A 21,692-nucleotide genomic window follows, 5' to 3' on the forward strand; every position below is an offset into this window, starting at 1 on the left:
AGATGGAACGGCAAGTTGTAGTCCGGCAGGCCCAGTGCTGGGGCCTGTAATAACGCATGTTTCAGGTCTTGGAAAGCTTTTAACATAACTTCAGTCCATTCCACAACAGATGGAGCCGTTTCCAATGTAACGGCTCTCAACACAGAGTCCAAAGCTGCATACTCAAAAATCCAGTGCCTGCAATAATTAGCCATCCCCAGGAACGAATGCATTTCTTTCTTAGTCCTCGGGGGATGCATATCCACCAACAGTCTCACTCTTTCTGGCGACAACAGCCGCTTTGGTCTGCAATGTGATCTTTAACAATGTCCTGTGACATGTTGCAATAAATGGTACGCATTCATCCACCATTTTTCTTAATTCATCTGAACCCCATTCATTCTCTCTCACTTTCCCACCACTGCTCTGAAGAGCGGCAACCTTTTTCCACACAAGCACACACTTCCTCATGTATGGAAAATCCCAGTCTGGATTTCCAATGTCACCATGCCCATTCATCTCTGCCAGCCGTAGTTTCTCCGTCTCAAGTGAGCCTCCATGCGGCCATTCACCATCCGTCCAATCACACATCAATACTGTGAACAGTACTACATATTTCCATCCGGCCTGTCTGCCCACTATTCCAGCGGGACTAGAGGGCACATACATCATCTCAAAGTGTGTGTTTGCATTTTCTGAGGTTATGTGGGATTTGGTGTTTGCATGGTGTTTATCAATGACAGGTTGACTCTCTTCTACTGCTCTTTTACCCTGTCCGTTCTTTGACCGATAAGATCTTTTAACTTTGGCTGTTTCGGGAACGGTCATATGTGTAAATTTCTCTGGTTTCTTTGCTGCTTTGGAATTTTGGGCACCCATTTTATTCAGCACTTAATTTCACACAGTTATTCAGCAAAATTCAGCAGCGTAAGCGCGCAAAGCACCAGCACATCAGTAAACAAGCAGCAATCACAGTTCAACAGCATAGACACACAAAACGGGCACACAAAACGGGCACATGCACATCAACAACACCTCTCTGCATCAACAGCTTCTCCTCTTTTTTTTTTTTTTTCCTTCCCCTTCCAGCAGGGTGAGGCTTCAATTTATTTTTTCAAGACGGAGCCCCGAAAGCCCGACGCCTCGTGTACACAAGCAATAAAACGGATATCCCTCGGCCCCTGGGGTCTCCCCCAGAACCTCTAGTTTCCCACTGGACACAGAGTTGGGATAGTCGTCAATCTTGGTCTGGCCGAGGTAGTTCTATTTCAAACTCCCCGGAAACGTCTTTCCCTCTTGGACCAGAGCTCATGGGAGTCCCCCCTGGTCGGGTCTAGCCCGAAGCTAACCCGGAAACTCAACCACCCCTGTTGGTGGTACTGTGGTAGTCTCAATTGACCTAAAACACACAGACTTTATCTTGAACACCACCCACCCTTCTGGAAGTGTAATATTACCCTTTTTAATATTACCTCTTTACCATGAACTGGTTAACTTCAATTTCCACTTTTATCCATTACATTTTCTATTTCAAATTTCAGAAATTACTCAGCCGAATTATTACTTTACTCCCTTGAGATGGAGTGTTACTCTATAGCTAAATTTTTAAAATTTCAGATTCTTTTAGATCTCGTCAAACACAGACATGGTAAGGCAAAAGCAGATAATTTGCACTTACCACTTCTGTTGTTATGTTGAGATCCTGTTCGTGACGCCAAATTGTGATGGAATAATTGATATACAAGTTATCTTTGGAAGGAAGAGGTCCGGAGCTGATGATGTCTTACAAAAGAAGGTTTATTGAAGCTTGATCAAGGAGAATTGACAGGTCTCCACAATAGATGCTCTCTGCGTGAAGGCCTCACAACTCTCCCCTTCCTCCCCGGTGCTCAGTGTCTTACCCCTTATCATGTTATGACTTACTTCGTTCCTCTGGCATCTCTGACCCTGGTTGCCCTAGCGACTGGCTCTACGGTCTCCACTACAGGCACAGCTGTACAGATAACGGTGGCTCCTCTAGACAGGACTCCAACCCAAGAATGTCAACAGAGGGACACTCTGACAAACACTTTGACCCTTCTACCAATAAGAGAGGAATCGATGGAAAATTCCATCACAGTACCACTATGATTTTAACATATTTTTCCTTAAATAAATGTGACGTAATGCCATTGTAGCAAATATAGCTCATATACGGCTCGATCGAAGACATTAACAAGGTTTTGGATCTTCAAGTTATCATTAACATTATCAGACATAAACTTTCGTTTGTACCTGTCATCATCCATCCCAACAGGTTGCTGCAGGACAACATGCCAGGCCAGCAACAGACGGGGATCTCTGCAGAGAGCAGATGGAGGAACCCATGAATGACCCAGCATAACAGGGCCTACCTGCAGGAGCTCACAGACCAGATGTGAGGAGTCGCAGCTGCTTTCCCTTCTGCCAAGGCACAGAGTGGCTACCCCTCCGTGGCAATCTCTGATCAACCTGATGACAGCAAGAGGGCCTCCTCTGAATGCAAGACCTGTGTCCACTGCAGGCTGACCAGGCAGGTCAATCAGTCTACCCCCTGTGGCCCTCTGTGTCACAGCAGACAGGAACTGCTTTGAGGCATGGCACAGCTAACCTTTGGTAGAAAAACAGATGGAACAATGTCAGGACTTCTCTGTAAAACATGTAAATACTTTTTGATGTGTGTTGTTGAATGTTTATTTTTTCCCCCTGATTCTCAAGACTTGGGAGAACATTTTTCAAAAGCCCAAAATCTTGTTCCTTATTGTTCTGTGTGGTTTGCATACATTTCTGTGAGATTCAGAAATGCATCAGATTCATTTCCGTTTTGTTTTTTTTCTCATGTATTTAAGGTCATATAACTATTTATGTATTCATGTGACATCACTGCAGCCTACATATTCTGATAGCCCTGTTGGTCCTGAAAAAGAAATATGAAATGTCATGATTGTGCATTGCAGTGTTGAGATATTACATGAATTATTACAAAAGGAGAACAGGCAGAACTAAATTAGTCTTTTTTTTCATTATTAAGTTCAGTCACACTTTTTTAAACAAATAAATACAACTCGTTAAAAGCATTTATGATTTTTGTAAATTTAATTTATCATTAGTCTGTTGTTAAAATGTCATTACATTTGGTGAAGATCACATTATGACTTTGGGACTTGAAACTCAAACTTTAGGACTTACCTGTCCTGACTTGGGACTTGCCTGTTTTGACTTGGGACTTGAGTGCAAAGACTTGAGACTTACTTGTGACTTACCAAACAATGCCTCTACATACAGTAAATACAACAACACCAGATGCATTTTATGCTTTATTAACAGAGTAAAGTAGGTCTTAGTTCAGTAATGATATGAACTAAGCAGACTAAATGCCGGTATCTTAAATAATAATACACACATTTCAAATGGATAATAAAAGTAAAGCAAATTAAATATGTTTATTCTGACAGTTTGTTAGTGATGTTCACATATAGGCACTGAAAAAGTAAAAAAAAAAAAATATTAAGAAACATTCACACACAAATAAATACACAGGTACAATTTCATGTTAGCTATCCTAAATATGCAAAAGATGAGGCGTCAAACATTTTCAAGTGCAATAGGTAAGACATTACAGTACAGAAACCTCATGGGCCTTTAACAGGCTCTGGTTTGGCATTGTTTTGTCTATGCTAACACATATTCCTCCCTCCATACGCTTGAATCATTCTAAAAGACATAAGCGTTGGCCTCAAATGCACTCAACACACCACAGTTGTCCAATAGAATTTATCTGCTGCAACAATCAATGAACCTTTATTTCATCAGGAGGTAACACGATTCTGGTTTCAGGTTGCCAGGTTGCAAACAAACATCCATCCTTCGCTCTTTTTTACACACGAGCCACAAACAGGAGTGTAGGGTCCCTCTGGTGTCAGCTGTGCCACATGTGAAAGGTTTCAAGCTTGGCTATGTCTTCAACTTTGCTGAAGAATCCGATATAAAACTAGCAGTAATAACGTTCATTATAACAAAGGTTTATACAGAGAAGGTAATCCAGAAAGAAGGCATATGTATTGTATATTGTTAAAAAGGTGCAATACGTTTGCAGGTTAGTTTTATAGTTTGGTAAGACTGCTAGGTGTTAGACAAAGCCCTGGTTTGAAGCCTCATACTGGTTACAGTTCTAGTATACAGTGCGTCTGTCTATCTATAAGTAAAAGAAAATAGTCTCAACACATGTATAAAAAAAGCTCCTAAGAATTATAATAGAAGTTTTCAACACTGGACCATTTTCTATTTTTTTAAAAATGGGCCCCCATCCCTATGTGTTTTTAATCTTCATGCTGTCTTCATTCAATGCCCTTTTTATAATCCCAATGACAATCAGGAGTTATTCCTCCTTCATGTCTTTTTGCTATTCTTCATTGCCTGGTCTGTTAGATATGTAATGCTTATACTGTATATGGTGAAAGACCATAATTAGACATCTCAACTTCAGGATTTTTATATTCTGTATGATGATGAGTGTCCATAACAACCAGGAAATCGTGAAAATAACAATCTGCAGAGATTGTCTTTAGCAAGACAGCAGCTTTGTAGCATTTAGTGGGATCATCAATCCTACACATTCAAAAAAACTACAGGTTGAACTATCTAAACTAAAGACTCTACCGTAGATAATATCACTCCCTAGCCTACTAGAAAGAATGCTTCCTGGATCTAATTGAGCTTTTTCATTGTTGCCCCAATGGACTGATAAGTCCCACTTCATTACTCATAAGAGAGCTAAAGTGACTTTAACACAGTGGAGGGAGAAAATTCATTCTTTTATAAATGTAAATTAGGTTTCCAGTCTGCTATTCCTTTGCTCAAGTTTTCCAGTTAGTATAATTTTTTTACTGAGCACTTTGAATGTAAGCACAAGTGAGGGAGAAAGTTTAGGGAAATGTGCTTATTTGCTTTCTTGCCGACAGTTAGATGAGAATATCAATATCACACTTGTGTGTTTGCTAAATGTGAAGCTACAGCCAGCAGTCAGTTAGCTTGCTTAGCTAAAGACTGAAAAACAGGGTTAAACAGCTCGCCCGGCTCCGTCAGAAGATTACAAAATCTGCCTCTGAAGCTCACTAATTAACACATTATATATCTTGTTTAGTTCATTTGTTCAAAACCACTTGCATGAGAGTGGTATCAATCTTTTTTTATCAAACTGTCAGGAAGGAAGCTATTTCTCGGAATCTCCAGATAAAAGGGCGAGGCACAACAAACCAGTCGTAAGGTCACACAGAGAGAGAGCGGTGCAAGAGAGTAGCAATGTCATCCACACTAAAGGCTTGTTTGAATGTTGAACAGTGTCCATTATCATCATTAGTAAAGAGATATACGAGATGGGAGGAGAATTATTAGCACCTCGAGTTCCTTCTTGAGACAGACAGCACTGTGGCCTGAGAGGATCAATCTTTGTCTTTCTTACTGTAATTCTAGAAATGTTAGTAGAGTCCATTATAATAACCTTAAAGGATACAGTTCATGTTAATATCAGATTGAGATTTCCACTCATGTTTTCATCAGAGATGCAGTTCTCTCGTGTTATTTCGTGAAGCTTTAACATTTAGTGCACTTGTGAGGCTCATGAGAGGCATATTGCTAGTATTGTGTTATAGGCCTAAAGGATTCAGGCACTGAAGCCAGAATAGATATTTAGCAGGAACACTGAATAAAAGAATATGAATCAATCTAGTTCTTACTGTAACAAATTCATTAATGTTTTATATATATATATAGCCTATGACTCAATTCTGCAACGTTTTTAAATTGATCACATGCAGATCAGATTCTTGTGTAAGCTGCAAGGTTTCAGTTCTGGATGAAACTGCGGCGCTCTAATTTGGCCTAAATTGAACGGAACTGTACTTGAATTTAGCGGCTTTCGAACTAGCACCCTCTATAAGACTGTTTACATCAAGGCCCCCGTTCACAAACTACAGCACTTAACATTGACTACGTTTACATGCACACTAATATTCCATTATTATTCTGAATATGACAATATTCGTACATGCCTATATTCAGGTTTTAGGAGCATTCTTTGGACATGTATACAGCACATTCAGAATATGCATCTCAATTGTTTTTTTTATGGCAGTTTGCAACGCGCTGCCTCTCGCCTGTTTGCGGCCAGCCTTATGCGTTGTACACAAACCAACTAGCCGACAGTATGCCAGGCTGGGGAGGAGATGCATACCCAAAAGAAAAGCCCACATTTCAGTTTGGAAGGAGACGCACATACTTTTAAAAATTATGAAAAACTTGCATATCAACAATTTTTTGGGATATGCGCAAATATCACAATACCGACCGTTTCAAGAAGCTGGTTGAAGGAACAGAGTGCTCCGGAGACAATGTATTTCTGTAGACCAACCAGGAAGTTAGCATCGCCCTGGTTCCCTCCACAAAAACCCAATGGGACTTTTCCATTGGGTTTTGGATTATTGCAGAAAATAAGCTCTGTGGCAAACACACGTTTATGATACACGTTTTGATCAGCAAGAAAATCTCCACAAATGAACACCACTTTTATGATTTTTGAAGTGTGAATGCAATCGGCAGAAGTAAAACGCTAACGGCTATAAACGAACTACACTACGGTTACATGATCGTATACACAACGAGGCTGTAAAGGAGGACGAGTCGGCGTGATGACGTTTAGTAGTCTCATTTAGCCACTTGCTAGCAACCGCCTTTTTAAAGACACATAAAGACTTCAAAAATCATGAGTGGGGTATTTATTGATGTACTTTATGTCGTAGAACAAAACATTAAAATCTCTTCAGCTTGTTGTAACCACAGAGCTTATTTCAGGCATCTAACTAAAACCCATTGACTTGCAGGCGAGGAAACCGGAAGTGCTAAAATGCTAACTCATTTCCGTTTTTTAGGACTCAAACAAGTCCACCACCGGTTACGTTAATCGGAGTATGCACAGCTGCATGTAAACGGGAATATTAGTGGAATATTGATTTTCATTGGCCTAGTAAACCGCTTAGTAGGAATATTGTCTTTTTGGGAATAAGGGGAAAAAACTGAATCTTTTTGTGCATGTAAATGTAGTCACTGACATAGCACATTATCGTCCTCCCTAGAGCCAATCAGTGAACCATCACTGTTTACTAGACTTGCCAGACTTGCCAGATTTGCTAGCCTTAGCAGCTTTGGTAGCTTTGATGTCCATCTTGGTCTTCTGTATACGAGAGAAGATCTCTTTAAAAAGGGCTTTGTACTCTGGAGTGTTCTGTCCCAGCCTCTTATCCACCGCCTCCACCTGCTTGCTGATGCTCTCTATGGCTTCAGGGGTGGAGGGCGACTGGGTGGGGGTGGAGGGAGGCGCCGGGGTGGGGCCCATGGCGCAGTCTTTCATGGACGGGTCTCGGGAGACGGGTCTGGAAGTCTGGACGCCGGCGTGACACAGGCTCTCCTCGTGGCGCCGACACTTCCCTAACAACTCCTCGTACTTCTCCAATAAGGCGTGGTACTGCTCGTCCACCTCCCTGAGGATGGACATCCCTCTCTTCCTCACGCTGTTGGCGTGGAGGGCGTAGCTGCCTCTCCTGCGGCCAGACGCGTCGCGGGCCACGATGGCGTTGAGCGCCGTGTCGCTGCAGCTCTTCCTGACGGGGCTGGACTCGGGGAGGGCCTCTCCTCCCACACCTCCTCCACCTTCGGTCTCCTCCCTCACGCCTCCTCCAGTCTCCCCGACCTCCACTTCCAGGAACGTGTCGGTCTCCGGGGTGCTGTTGAGGACAGTCTGGGTGAGACCCACGCCGTCGTCCTCTCCGCTCAGCAGGTAAGTCCGAGCGCGACGTAGCTGCTGCAGCTCCTGTAGCTCCACCTCCAACTCCCGTACCCTCGCCTGGCAGCTCTCAGCATCCTAGAAGCAAAGACAATCAGCTCCATATAATCATCTGATAAAAAAATCTATATATTAATGACAGATATATTTTTGTACATGGGTGTTTCTGCAACTACAGCATTTTAAGTCCCAGGAACGACATTTTGGATTTTTGTTAAAATTTGCAGTGCAACATTGTTATTACCCATCTTGACATAAAAAATAATTACTAAATAATGTGATTTAAGAAAATGTATGAAGCATTTTAGTGTTTAGTGTTTTAGTTATTAATTCAATTACAATTTGATATCATTTCAAATGGAATTGATTCATATACATATTACTTTACACCATATTAAAATTATTTTTTGTTAAAATGTGTTCATTTATATAATTTTTTTCATGAAAATGCACCTGTCCCATACTTCTGAGTCCTTACAGCGACACTGAACAAATACCACAGTGAACTACATGTTTTAAAAAACTTAATACTACTGTTGAATTCATGTATTAGATACAAAGAGTCAAAGTTAATGTAGCAGACCTTGCTAGCTGCCATTTATCTGCAATATTAGCAAAAATGTCATTTCCGCAACAACATACCGCAACACCTAAAGATATTAGACATTACAATATCTGTCATAAAAAAACAACATATTTTATATTTTTTGTGTATGAAGACTGACATCTATGGTTACTGTCTGATTTTTTCAGGTTGTAGAGAAAATCATGACGTTTTTAGAAAATGTTTTTATATCAATATTTACAATGATGCACAAAGCTTGACGAAAATGAATTTAAATGTCTTTAAAATGTTATAAAAATTTGAAAACGCAAAATGTATAAGATGAACATTATTGTAATGTTGCGGTAAGGACATTTAGTAAGAACAAGTGCTGAAAACTATAGAAAATAAACATGTTACAGATTAAATCTTAATGACTACATGTAATTTTGTGTACCTGTTTATATGTATTACATACTCTGATGGTTAATATTAAAATTCAGAGGTTGATGTTTTTAAATTGGGAGAGACAAAAGTGACTGTAGTTGCAGAAACACCCACATACATAATACATTTTATATTATAAAAATGGACCTACCTGCACCCGTGTCTGCAGGCGGGAGAACTCTGCGAGGAGGTGGTTGCACTCCCTCTCCACTCCTTCCCTACGACCCCTCTCAGCCCGGGCAGCCGCTCGTAGAGCCGACACCGCCTCCCTCAGATGTTGGTTCTCTTCTTCAAACGGTGGACGCTTTGTATCCACTGTAAAGCTCTCAGCTCTGCCCACTACAAACTCATCTTCATACCTGACAAGATGACAGATTACAGGAAGTGTTTTTCATTGTTGTAAAGATGACTTGGCACCTGCTCTCTCCTTTTATAAAGAACAAAAAAACAAGTACTTGGGTGCTGTGCAGAGCTCCCTGAGGCAAGGGAAGGAGTGGATGGTCTTGCGTCGTTCCCTCTTCTCCCTCCTGACTCGGAGCTGTTCCATGGAGCGAAGCTGCTCCACCTGCCCTGAGAGAGACTCCACCTGGTTCTGCAAAGAGTCAATGGTCCCTGTCAACCTGGTCGAGGAGGAAGAAAAACATGTTTAGGAATTGAAGAGAAGAGGATGTAGGAATTTTCTCGATGGAAAACATATTTTCGCTCTTCTCCCGACTAGCTTCTGCAAGAGTTTGATTGACAGATGGTTCATCCAATCACCTGCCAAGTGTTTTTTGAAAGTGCCCGCCCTTTTCCAAACAGTTTCCAATGACGGCTCCTCAGATGGTTCTGTGTAACAAACCATCTGGCGGTTCAGGTTATGAAGGAATGGAGAAGAGAAACCCTCTAGCTCCACTTACCTCTCTATCTTCTGTTGTGAGCCCTTGCTGTCCATCACCAGCGTGTGGTTGGTGCGTTCCAGCTCTCTGGCAGTCCCGTCCAGCTGCTCGTACACTTTGGCATGCTGCTCGTTCATGTCCCGAAGAACATCCAGCTGCTTCGACAGGTACTGTAGGACAGACAAGCAGACATGCATGTTTGTACGAACACCTATACAGTGAATGTACACACAAATCCACACACAGGAGCAACAGTCTTAGACGTTCAGATCTCTAACAGCAGAATGGGAGCAGCGATTTTGAATCTTTTTCTTTTCTTCATTTTTTCTTTCTTTCTGTGATATGATCAAAAGTCACTAAATGGACTTTGAGATTTGGGTGAGATTGTTTTGTCAATTGCTGTTTCTAAGAACAAAATGAACTTTAAACCTCAACAAAATTTCCAAAATTGTCTTATTATAATCAAATCAAATATAAGTTTATAAAACAGCTATTAAACTAAACAACAATTTGCATGTCGTCTTGTTCCTTCACATAAAAAAACTTTATTAAAATTCTAAAAATATGACAAATTGTGTAAGTACAGTAACTCACTCATTGTCTTGCTATTACAGGGACATTCCCAAATGTCTTTCCCATTAAAGGACTCCATCTGCATACTTTTTCGGGTTTTTCAAATGGAAACGTCCACTCAGCCGTTGGCTAACAGCAGTGACGTAGGTTACCAAAGTAAGCTAATCAATAAGGTTATGAAGAATGTGAATGCTAGCACTAGCTGAGTCAACGTTATCAGTGCTAAGTTTGGTAATAACTGAAAGGGTTAGTTTGGATTTTTTCCTTTTTTTTCTGTATGAATACTCCTGTATTCTGCGAGGTGAAAGTATTGTTTTTGTGAATGGAGTCTGGTGGCCTGGAAGAGAGCGATATAACGGCTTCAGTTCCCCGTCAGAAAGGGCTGTCTGACGACGAGGTAAAGCTGCTGTGGACGGGAGCTGCAGAAAAACATATTGTAGCCCCCTAAAAAAAAAAAATCAATATCAGTTTAAGTGTACGCTATATTTAAAATATTTTCACCAATTTTAGAATTTGGACGTTAAGCATATATACTTCCACCAAAATTTTAATATTCGGTTTTGAATATAAGGGACACCGCTGGGAAGGTACAGAAAGATATTAAAACCTAAATAATAATAATAATAATAATAATAATAACGGACCCGCCCTTTAGCTGTACTTAATTTATGAATTCAATTAATGTATTAAGTTAATTAGGATAAAAATTGTTCTTAGATTAGATAAAACTTCTCGATATCAATCATTCTAAATGATAATAAAGATCTTCTCAGTGCTTCCCATCCTGCCTGAGTCCGGACAAACTCTTGACAGCACTCCGTCATTCGTACCTCGATCTCTTGCACTTGCTCTTCATTAGTGATGTACATCTGCTGCAGGGAATCCTCCAGCTCTTTGTTCCTCTCCAGCAGAGTCTTACCCAGCTCTGCCGCCAAGTGGAGGTCTAAAAATTAGGATGACATTGATGAACAAATAAGTCACGAGTGCAGACGGAGAGATGTAGGTTTACTAAGACAGATACAAAGAGTTAAAGTTGAGGATAGGGAAAAAGAAGGCCAGGGAGGGATGGAAGAATGAAGACAAAAGGAATATTAATACGAGTATGTGAAAAGGAAATGGTGGTAGAGGAAGGATTGAGGGGACAAGAAGGGTGAATTTAATCTCACAGAAGACAGACTGCAGCCGTACAATTTAGATCACCCGCTGACACAATTAAAGGAGCGCGTTGTTCTATTTCAGGCGAGGTTATAACAGGGTCTGGAACAGGATGATTAAAGGGTCCATCACATTGTCTCAGTCTGCCCTGGAGCAGTTCAATCATACAGAGAGGAGAGCAGGAGGAAGACAGAAAGACAATCTTCTCCCTGCAGGTCCTCTCCTCTCCGCTGCCTGAATATGAAGGTCAGAGATTGGTGCCAAGATTATTTGAAGAGGCACTTCTCTGCTGAGATCAGGGCCAGAAATGGGCAGAAATCCAACATGCTGGGATGCAGGAGAGTCTTGGTCTTTGCTTTACCTTTATTGCACCACACTATGCTGTTTTTATATGTGCTCCTAGACTGTTATAGCACCTCCAAAATAAGACGAGTCACTGCTGTTGTTCTTTATTCTAACTGTGCTCTGACTCAGCGGTATTGATGGCCTACATTGTTGAGTTTAAGTCAGCGAGATGTGGTTCGCGACCTCCGTAAGAAAGCGGAGGACTAAACTGAACAGCCAATGAAGTCATTTCTCATTCAGTCCTGCCTCTGTCAGCAATATTGAATAGTGATCACTAGGATGGATGCCAAGTCACAAGCTTCTCAGAGCAACTCCTGACCTAACTATACTTTATATTATACTATATTACCCATACATTTACCTATCACCGCAGCTGTGCCATGTTGAGATGGAGTAAATGGAGTGTACCCAACCAGTAGCTCACATAAATTTACTGAGGATGTTCAGGTACTGTAACACAGGTACACTTTGGGAAAATTGTAATTAAATTGGATTCACTTTACCTTTACCTAACGAATCATTGGCTGTGTCCAAAATCACATATTCTAAACCAGCCTAAATACTCAATATGTGTACTATCGTTCAACATAATAAATAATAATAAATAAACAGTAGTATGTATCTTTTCAGAGGCAGTGAACTGTAATTACAACTTCACTTCCTGAGAGCCTCCTTGTCGGTTGAAAACGCATAACCATGGTAACCAAGGTAACTCGTTAATCTGCTGGCATACTGTAGTATTTCAACGGAAATAGTAAGAAGTATAAATAGCATATTAGTATGGAACTTTGGACGCAACCATTGTCTGAGTTAGTGCTTAATTTGCTTAACTGATTAGTTGATAAAAGAAATAGAATTAATAGATAAAATAAAATAGTTTTTCTCTGTATGATATCATTGTAAATTAAATATATTTGCATTTTGGACTGTTGGTTGGACAAAACAAGCCATTTGAAGACATCCCCACGGGCTTTTGGAACCCCTGATGTGCAGTAGAGTCCGACCAGTGGTCAACCTCCGTGTCTGAAAAGTGAAGCCAATGCTGAAGTGCCTTAAACTTGCATTCTTTCTGGGGGTGACTCCTCTGGTTGCAAAAAAGAAGTCTGATTGTATAGAAGTCTATGAGAAAATGAGCCTACTTCTCACTTGATTTATTACCTCAGTAAACATTGTAAACATGAGTTTATGGTCTCAATCACTAGTTTCAAGTCTTCTTCAATACAGCATGTTGTTCATTTAGTAAATTATGGTCCCATTTAGAGTCAAATAGACCATAAAGCAGGGTATGTTTTAGGGCGTGGCTACCTTGTGATTGACATGTTGCTACCACGGCGTCGCTACCACGGCGTTGTTCAGCATTCGGTTGTACTACATGACACTAAGGAGTCAGCTGTTCATTTTTTCCGGAAGTACATTTTGTTTTAAGCATGTTTTATTACTAGACAAATGTAGCATTCCAATTAATATCACAGTTTACATGAATTACAGATGAACCTTGCTAACCAAGCCAGCTAGTTAGCTAGCTTGGTTAGCTAGCAAGCTAACTTCTTGCCAGCTCCACCCTCTGTCCAAATATGGTCACTTCTGGCTCCAAAAAACCAAGATGGCGACAACCAAAATGCCACACTCAAGGCTTCAAAACAGTCCCCAAACCTATGGGTGATGTCACGGTGACTACGTCCACTTGTATTATACAGTCTATGAGCCCTATGATATGATTATTGGCTGATAAATTGTATTAATATTGGTTTTAGCCTTATGAATCTAATGTCAGTGAGGCTCTATTTTTCAGTCCCTGCATGTTTTGAAGCCATGCTCCTCTTCTACCTGGCAGTCCCGTCCTCACCTCCTTTAATTAGACTAATGAGTAGCAAGCTAAGCATAAGGTGCCGACAGCTCCATATGGACTAATTAACACACTTCCCTCTGTGCTGATACCTAAATGAATTCCTGCGGGGCCCTAGCATCAGTGGCTCTGGATTTCACTGCATGGACTCCTCCTGAATGCTGGAGTGAGTGAGTCCAGCCAGCCCTCTTTCTTCTAGGATGAGCTAACTAGAAAGGCTCTGTGGAAAACGTTTACAACTCACAGCATGGAATTGATTGAACATGAGCAGCCTGTGGAATTTTTATTCCATTACCATGAAGGCTTCAAAGGCAATAATAAATAGCCTTATCTCTGATATAGAATGACACAAATGTATCACATGACCACCTAATTTCTCATATATTTTCTCCTTATTTTAGCCCTATCATTAGATCAACTTTATATATCACACCAGGGAATAGTTACACGTCTCACGCTAGAACTGGAAAAACAAAGAAAAGTCAGATATTGAAAGCAAGGTTAAAATTTCTCCTCTGATTTGCAGAGCTTTCAACCTCATCTCACAGCCTTCTTCAGCAGATAGAGTGTACTCAGTTGTCATGGAGATGCCTCCGTTGTCATCATGTGACCCTCCCCAGATATTGATGTCAGGTCGTTGTATATAGAGGCCATCAAGACCATCTCTGACCAAGTGAAGACAACTGAGAAAACTCCATCTGCTGAGGAAGACCATGGGATGCAGCTGAAAGGTCTAGGTCAAGACTGAACTTTCAAGCTCAATTTCATTTAAATTTCCATATATTGTCTGTAGATGTCAGTGGTCTACTACAACTAGTTAAAGGTGTTGTAGTTAAATGTCTATGTTAACAATGAATCAAATGAATATGTGTATGTGGGGTGACTCATACTGACTCAGCTCCTCTCAGCTCTACAGAAGAGTTTTAGCAAGTTTTAGCTTGTTGTTTTGGTGTTACGGCCAGTGAATGTACTGCTTTGGTTCACCCGTTCTTATCAGCAGTATTTCCAATCCCAGCATGCAGCTGTTTTCAGTGAAAAAGCTCTGATAAACCCACTGTTCTCAACCGGTCCAGCACCAAACGGCAGACAGACAAAGATAGCAGATAGCTGGTGAACTCAGTGGAGCATTTAGCAGATAAAGAGACAGATGTTTTCCCAGGAATTGGTGGTGAAATACAACTATAAAGAGAGTGAATATTGAACTTAGATTTGTCGGTGGGCCAGAAACATGATTCCAAATGAATGCTGGTGTTGCTCTGTGTCTGCTGGATGTGTAAATAGGCTAACATGTCAACTTTAGAGGATACTAATATGTCAGTGTTGTGTTTACAGCTTGTTGTGCTGCCCCCAAGTGGCCAAAACATGAATCAATGCAAGTTTAAAGTTTTGTAAAATATTGTGATGTTTCATTTTCTCCATATCGCCCAGCCCTAACTTATTGTACCTTTTTTTCTTACAGTACTTTTTTTTGTATTTTCTCTTGTTATGTTTATTGTGACCATGCACCAAAATACCAATGCAAATTCCTTGTATATGAAAACCTACTGGCAATAAATCTGACATAAACCAAACTTCTGTATTCTGAGAGGAACTCAGTAGACCAGACCAACCTCATGGTCAGTTTAATGCTAGTCCAGCCAGCATTCCTGTTATAAATGAACTAAAAAGAGTTATATAACCAGCCACGACTGAAGCCCTCTAACAAGCTCTTCCAATCCTATCCAGCGTTGAGCCAATCGGACAAATCTAAAAAACAAAAATTCCACCGAGAAAACCAGACAACCCAGACACTGTGTTAGTGTCCACATTGAGCTGGCAGAGAGGGAGAAAGAACTCAGGGACGGGAGAATAACAGGAGAAGAAAAACAAAGTGGGAGAGAGGAAGAGAGCCAATCGATGTAACTCACTGCACTAGCAAACAACTTAGCAAGTCAGACAACCGTCTGTTTGCTCCACAGAGACCTGAGGCTCGACCCACACAGGATGAAACCACAGCGTAATCACATCATGGATGACATATGCATTTCCTGCATGCTCCACAGAACCAGTTGCAACCAGTTGGGACTGTGTTTGTGTGTTAAAAGAACTCGGTTGGGCTTTTCACACAGTAAACACAAGGGCAGTTTTATATTCTATACATGTTTTGAATGCAACCCGCTGAAAACCTGCACAGTTAGACATATTTGTTACTGTATGTGGTGATCTCTTCCACAGGCTAGGTGCATATCTCCCATGAGATTTATCGGAATGTGGAAAAAACAAGACATCTCCTCTTCCTCTTGTCCTGTGTTGCAGACCCGACTTTCTCACAGAAAAGCTTCTAGACACAACCAGTGGCCCGAAATGAATTATTTAGTGCAATAACAGACTGCTTTTCTGTCCATAACCTGCACTAATGCATGACGATGTGCAAAAAGCAGCAGTTTCGGCAACATTTTTATGGTCCACACTGTGACCTTTGCTCTTCTTGGGTGGCACCAAACACCACTTATTAAGCTGTAACGAGAGCATTTAATCAGTGGAGGAAGCCTCTCATCAGAGGTAAGTCAAGCCTCCAGTCTCAGCTGGTAGAGCCACGTAGTTTCCTCTTGGACCTGGGCCAGTCAAGGCTCTCTGGCTAGCACACAAAAGGCTCAAACCAAATGACATGTCTGCATTGCATTTCCTCCTGTGTTTCTGCTTCAAGAGTTGAAATGTGAGCTGTAACTAACCACAGCGTCTCTTACATTCCACAGACTCTGCTTTCCAAGTTTGACATCTGCTAAATTTGCACACAAATGAAGAGCTTCATTCTCAAATGACTTGAAGGAAAGGAAGAGATTTTGTGGATATAAGCATATTGGTTCTCTTGCTAGTTAAAGAAGATCGGCACCACCCTCATGTCTTTAAAGGTCCCATATTGTAGAAAGCGAGATTTCCATGTCTTTTTTTGATTATAAAGCAGGTCTAGGTGCTGTATAAAAACTGTGAAAGTATCAAAACGCTCAATCCATGGAGAAATGCACACAGCACTTATTCAAAAACTGTGTCTTTAAACGACCCGTCAGGACTTCCATAAAGTTATGATGTCACATATGTCTCCTTTAAGTTACGTATGAAGCTACCGCCTACCAGCACCTCTACCTCAGCGATACGACAGGAAGTAACTGCCATTGCTTGTGGTAAGGTCTGAAAACATCACGATAACTAGCTTCAAGGTCAGTACCAATACAGAATATTAGTATTTGAAAATAATTGATTCCACAGGAGCAGCTTAAAGCAGGAGCAGAGTTACACAATAGTATGTGGTTGCAACTAACAATTATTTTAATTATTGATTAATCTGCCAGTTATTTTCTGGATGAATCTCATGTATAAAAATGAGGAATGAATGCCCATCAGTTTCCCAGAAGCCAAGATGACATCTTCAAATGTCTCGTTTTGTTCAACCAGATGTCAAAAACCCAAATGACTCTTTTCATTGCATGTTTCCCCTCCATAACCCTTGCAAAAAAGAGCCTTTTTTCTCCCACAGCACTTAGGTCAGACTGCTCAGCCTGCACGACAACAACTACTGTACTGTAATGGCCTACGATGACAGTGGCGTCTCTCTCTCCGAGGGATTCGTGGCATCCTGAAATGTCGCACGACAACAAACCATGAGCTCAGGCCATCAGCGGTTTGGTCTGACATCCTCTCTGCTCCATCAGACACAGAGCTCTCTGCGTGGACACACACATGATGAAGACACCGCTCAGTTTTTACACCAGCCATTTTGACTTTTGTGAATGTTTTGTCCTCTCTGCTGCCATCCCTCTTTTTCTCTTTCCTCCTCCCCAAAATAAAGACTAGCGAAGATCCATTTTTATCCTCAGCTCCGATGTGCGACACTCCATTACAGCATGACTGCAGGTACATTTAGGCCTATGTTTGTACTCCGATAAAAATCCCTGCATCAGCACCATTTCTTCTCCGGAAATGTACCATTATAATTACCTGCTATGAAGACAAGTGATTGAGACATGATAAAGAAGAGACACAGGAAATGAAGTAAGTGGTGCAAAGAACAATGATGAGTCTTCTTTTAGATTACATTTTAAGGAGCCATGCATATCAATATTAGAGGGATCCCAAATTAAATATATATATTTTAATTTGGTGGTAAATTGGCTGATAAATGTCTTTACAGATGTTCAGTGCACAACAATATACAAAGTGTGACCTCATCTAAAATGTGCTTTAGTGTACAGTATGTGACTGATGAAGTGGAACATAAAATGACAATTCTCCTCATCTATATGGAAATCAGCTGATACCAAGTCCATCTGGCATAACATGAATGTAATTAAATGCATTTTTTTAATCAGTACTCAAATAAATTTGGAAACCTTTCGAAGGGGACCTATTATGCTTTTGTGCTTTTTCCCTTTCCTTTAGTGGATTATATCGGTTTTTTGTTCATGTAAAAAGGTCTGCAAAGTCTCCCTCACAGAAACACTGCCCCTGAACTGTCTGAAATGCCTCACTTGAAGTCCCGCCTTTCCTTTCGTAACGTGGTGATGTCATCGAGTAACACATTTTGCCTGGTGGCTAGCTTGGAACGGCCTCAAACAAAGCTAGTTGAGAGTGGAGCTGGAGCGGAGTCCAAAGAGTTTGGTTCGGTTGACCAGTCATAACAGAGTGGGCCAGCTGACCAATCAGAGCAGACTGGGCTTTTCGGGTAGGGGGCGGGGGCAGGAGCTCAAACAGAGTGTTTCAGACAGAGGGTGACAAGAGGTAATGCAGCACAGCCATTTTGGGGGAAATTAAAGCATGTTAACATGTTTTAGTAGACTAAAAAACTCCAAATACAAGTATGCACCTGAAAATTTGCATAATAGGTTCCCTTTAAAGAGTCATTATATGCTCAGTTAGACTATTTCAATATATTCAAATATCAGGAGCATGAATGACCAAGATGGATCTGATAGATCCGCTCCTGCTGTTAGCGTATGGAGCAGGTGGCCATATAATGGAACCATAGAGGTTCATTAGCTGAGTCTGAATCAGGCTAATTAGACAAAGACTGAACAGCGAACAAACCCTCCTGCTGGCTTGTTTTTGCAAGATTCTTCAAAAATTAATTCAATCATCACTACCGGCACAGTGTGCGGTGGATTCAAAATGATCTGCCTTTTTTTTTTTTAGGATTCCAGTTTCTCCATTTTTTCCCCCTCACTTGTCTTAACATTATTATTATTATTTTTTTTTTTTCGATTCGACAGATTAATCAGTAACGAAACCAATATTTTCTGTATGTATATATATATATATATATACACAAATAGAGTAAGCAGTGCATCATAGTACAAAATAAAGACCTCTATAGTTTTTAGGCACCAAAGGCAACAAGAGACCAAATTATGATTTTTTTTTTTTCAGGAAAACATGAAGACTTTTCCTTGAAAAAACAAATCATTATCTTACACTGCTTTTAACATTGTTGCATATCTTGTGTATTCGGGCTGTACGTCAGCCTATAATGATGAGCAAATTACTTTGAAATAATGAATACACTTTTTGTAATAACTAGGCTCTGTGCTATGAAATTGTGACATTTCATACTAAAATATAGGGGGACATGTCCATCGTCACATCATTACATCTCCAGGGCCCCAAGGTGACATATTGAGGTTGTTTGTTTTATCTGACCAATAGTCCAGAACCTAAAGATATTCAATGCACAATGACACATAAAGGCAGCAAATCCTCACATTTGAGAAGCTGGAACCAGAAATTATTCTGCATTTTGCTTGATAAACAAATAATTGATGGTCTAAATCATTCTTTTTTTAGATATAATGTAATGTTAAATCTTTCCATTAGATATCCTCCTGATAACATAGTCATTGAGGCTCTGTGATGCTGACAGTAACACCAGGCCCTGCTTGGCTCGCTCTCAATGCATTGTTGTCAAAGCAGCACAGCTCGCTCCTCACAAACCACGTCAACGGTTATCTACTAGCATTGAAATGGAGGAATGACGTGGAGCAGACATCTCTGCCGTCTCTTGACGTGACAGAGAGCCTTTGTTATCGGAGGCTAGCTGACCGGCCCCGGGACCGGCTTCCAGCAGCTGACGGTGATGATGCTGCGGCCGGCCGGGCCGGGAGGAGGGAGGATGGGGTCTGGTTCTTACCCTGCTCCAGGTCCTGCTGGTCGTACCATGGCTCTTCCTCTTCGGTCACGAATTCCTCCATTGTCCCTGAGTTTAGCATGGGTGACCCCCTTTCCTCCTGAACCTGGAAACCCGCAGAAACGAGCCGCTCCGTGTGAACAATAGAGCTCCTCCGGCGGCTCCTCCAGAAGGCAGCGGTCGCTCCTTCCAGCTGGAGCTGCTGCAGGCTGCTTCTCTCAGCCGGAGCGACGTGAGGAGGCTCTACGTGTTTCCTCTTTCCTTCCCTCGGTCACTCCCACCTCTCCTCCTCATCCCCCACCGCCCGGCACCGGCACCAGCCCATGCCGCTGCTGCTGCAGAGGAGACTACAGTCTACAGACTAGAGACTACAAGACTAGAGACTACAGACTACTGCCTACAGACTACAGTTTACTGCCTACAGACTACAGTTTACTGCCTACAGACTACAGTTTACAGACTACAGCCTACAGACTACTGCCTACAGACTAGAACCTACAGACTATAGACTACAGTTTACAGACTACAGTTTATAGACTACAGACTACAGTTTACAGACTACAGTTTACAGTCTATAGACTACAGTTTACAGTCTACAGACTATAGACTACAGTCTACAGACTACAGTTTACAGACTACAACCTACAGACTATAGACTACAGCCTATAGACTACAGTTTACAGACTACAGTCTACAAACTATAGACTACAGTTTATAGACTACAGACTACAACCTACAGACTACAGTTTACATACTACAGTCTACAGACTACAGTTTACAGACTACAACCTACAGACTACAGTTTACAGATTACAGTGTACAGATTACAGACTATAGCCTACAGACTACAGAATACAGTTTATAGACTACAGACTACAGTTTACAGACTAGTCTACAGACTACAGTTTATAGACTACAGACTATAACCTACAGACTACAGTTTACATACTACAGTCTACAGACAACAGCCTACAGTTTACAGACTACAACCTACAGACTACAGTTTACAGACTACAGTGTACAGATTACAGACTATAGCCTACAGACTAGTCTACAGACTACTGCCTACAAACGACAGTTTACAGACTACAGTCTACTGACTACAGACTACTGTCTAGGACTACAGCCTACAGTTTACAGACTACAGTTTACAGTCTACAGACTATAGACTACAGTCTACACCCTTCAGAGTAGTTTACAGACTACAGTTTACAGACTACAGACTACAACCTACAGACTACATTACAGACTATAGAACACAGACTATAGACTACAGTTTATAGAGTACAGACTACAGTTTACAGACTACAGCCTACAGACTATAGACTACAGCCTATAGAGTACAGACTACAGTTTACAGACGACAGCCTACAGACTACAGACAACAGCCTATAGACTACAGTTTACAGACTACAGCCTACAGACTATAGACAACAGCCTATAGACGACAGACTACAGTTTACAGACTACAGCCTACAGACTATAGACAACAGCCTATAGACGACAGACTACAGTTTACAAACTACAGCCTACAGACGTGGCAGTGATGTTGCAACATCACTTCCTTTCTCCCTGTTATCAGCAGCACGAGCGGCACACTCACGGTGCCTTCACGGTCTGCTCGTACACTGCAAACACCTCCAGCTTTGTTTACATTCGACTAGCTGTCGGTCAAGCGCGCCCTCTACATTAATATATGTAAAGACGGCATGACACCATTCATTTAGACCCATCAATTATAATGGTAAACCTGTTAAAACCAAATACTATATTATATAAAGCTCAAATTTCAGACCGCACATAAACGTCACATTACCTCATGCATCTGACTTCCAGAGTCAGGGAGGCTAAAAGGCAGATATGGGATCATATTAGGAATGTGTACAGGTTATTAATCTAAATACATCAAAAATTAT

At 41.2% G+C, this 21,692-nt stretch overlaps 1 protein-coding gene across 1 annotated transcript; it reads right to left on the bottom strand.

Moving 5' to 3' along the window:
• Window positions 1-3,301: 3,301 nt before the first annotated feature.
• Window positions 3,302-20,303, bottom strand: LOC141758928 (cerebellar degeneration-related protein 2-like). Its single transcript, XM_074620748.1, has 6 exons — window positions 19,780-20,303; window positions 11,107-11,219; window positions 9,725-9,873; window positions 9,281-9,445; window positions 8,977-9,184; window positions 3,302-7,912 (listed from the first exon to the last, which is right to left on the bottom strand). The coding sequence occupies exons 1-6, from the start codon at window positions 19,856-19,858 to the stop codon at window positions 7,145-7,147; spliced, it is 1,482 nt and encodes a 493-aa protein (XP_074476849.1). The 5' UTR covers window positions 19,859-20,303; the 3' UTR covers window positions 3,302-7,144.
• Window positions 20,304-21,692: the final 1,389 nt, after the last annotated feature.

Source organism: Sebastes fasciatus, chromosome 20 (assembly GCF_043250625.1).
Source record: "Sebastes fasciatus isolate fSebFas1 chromosome 20, fSebFas1.pri, whole genome shotgun sequence".
Lineage (NCBI taxonomy): Eukaryota > Metazoa > Chordata > Actinopteri > Perciformes > Sebastidae > Sebastes > Sebastes fasciatus.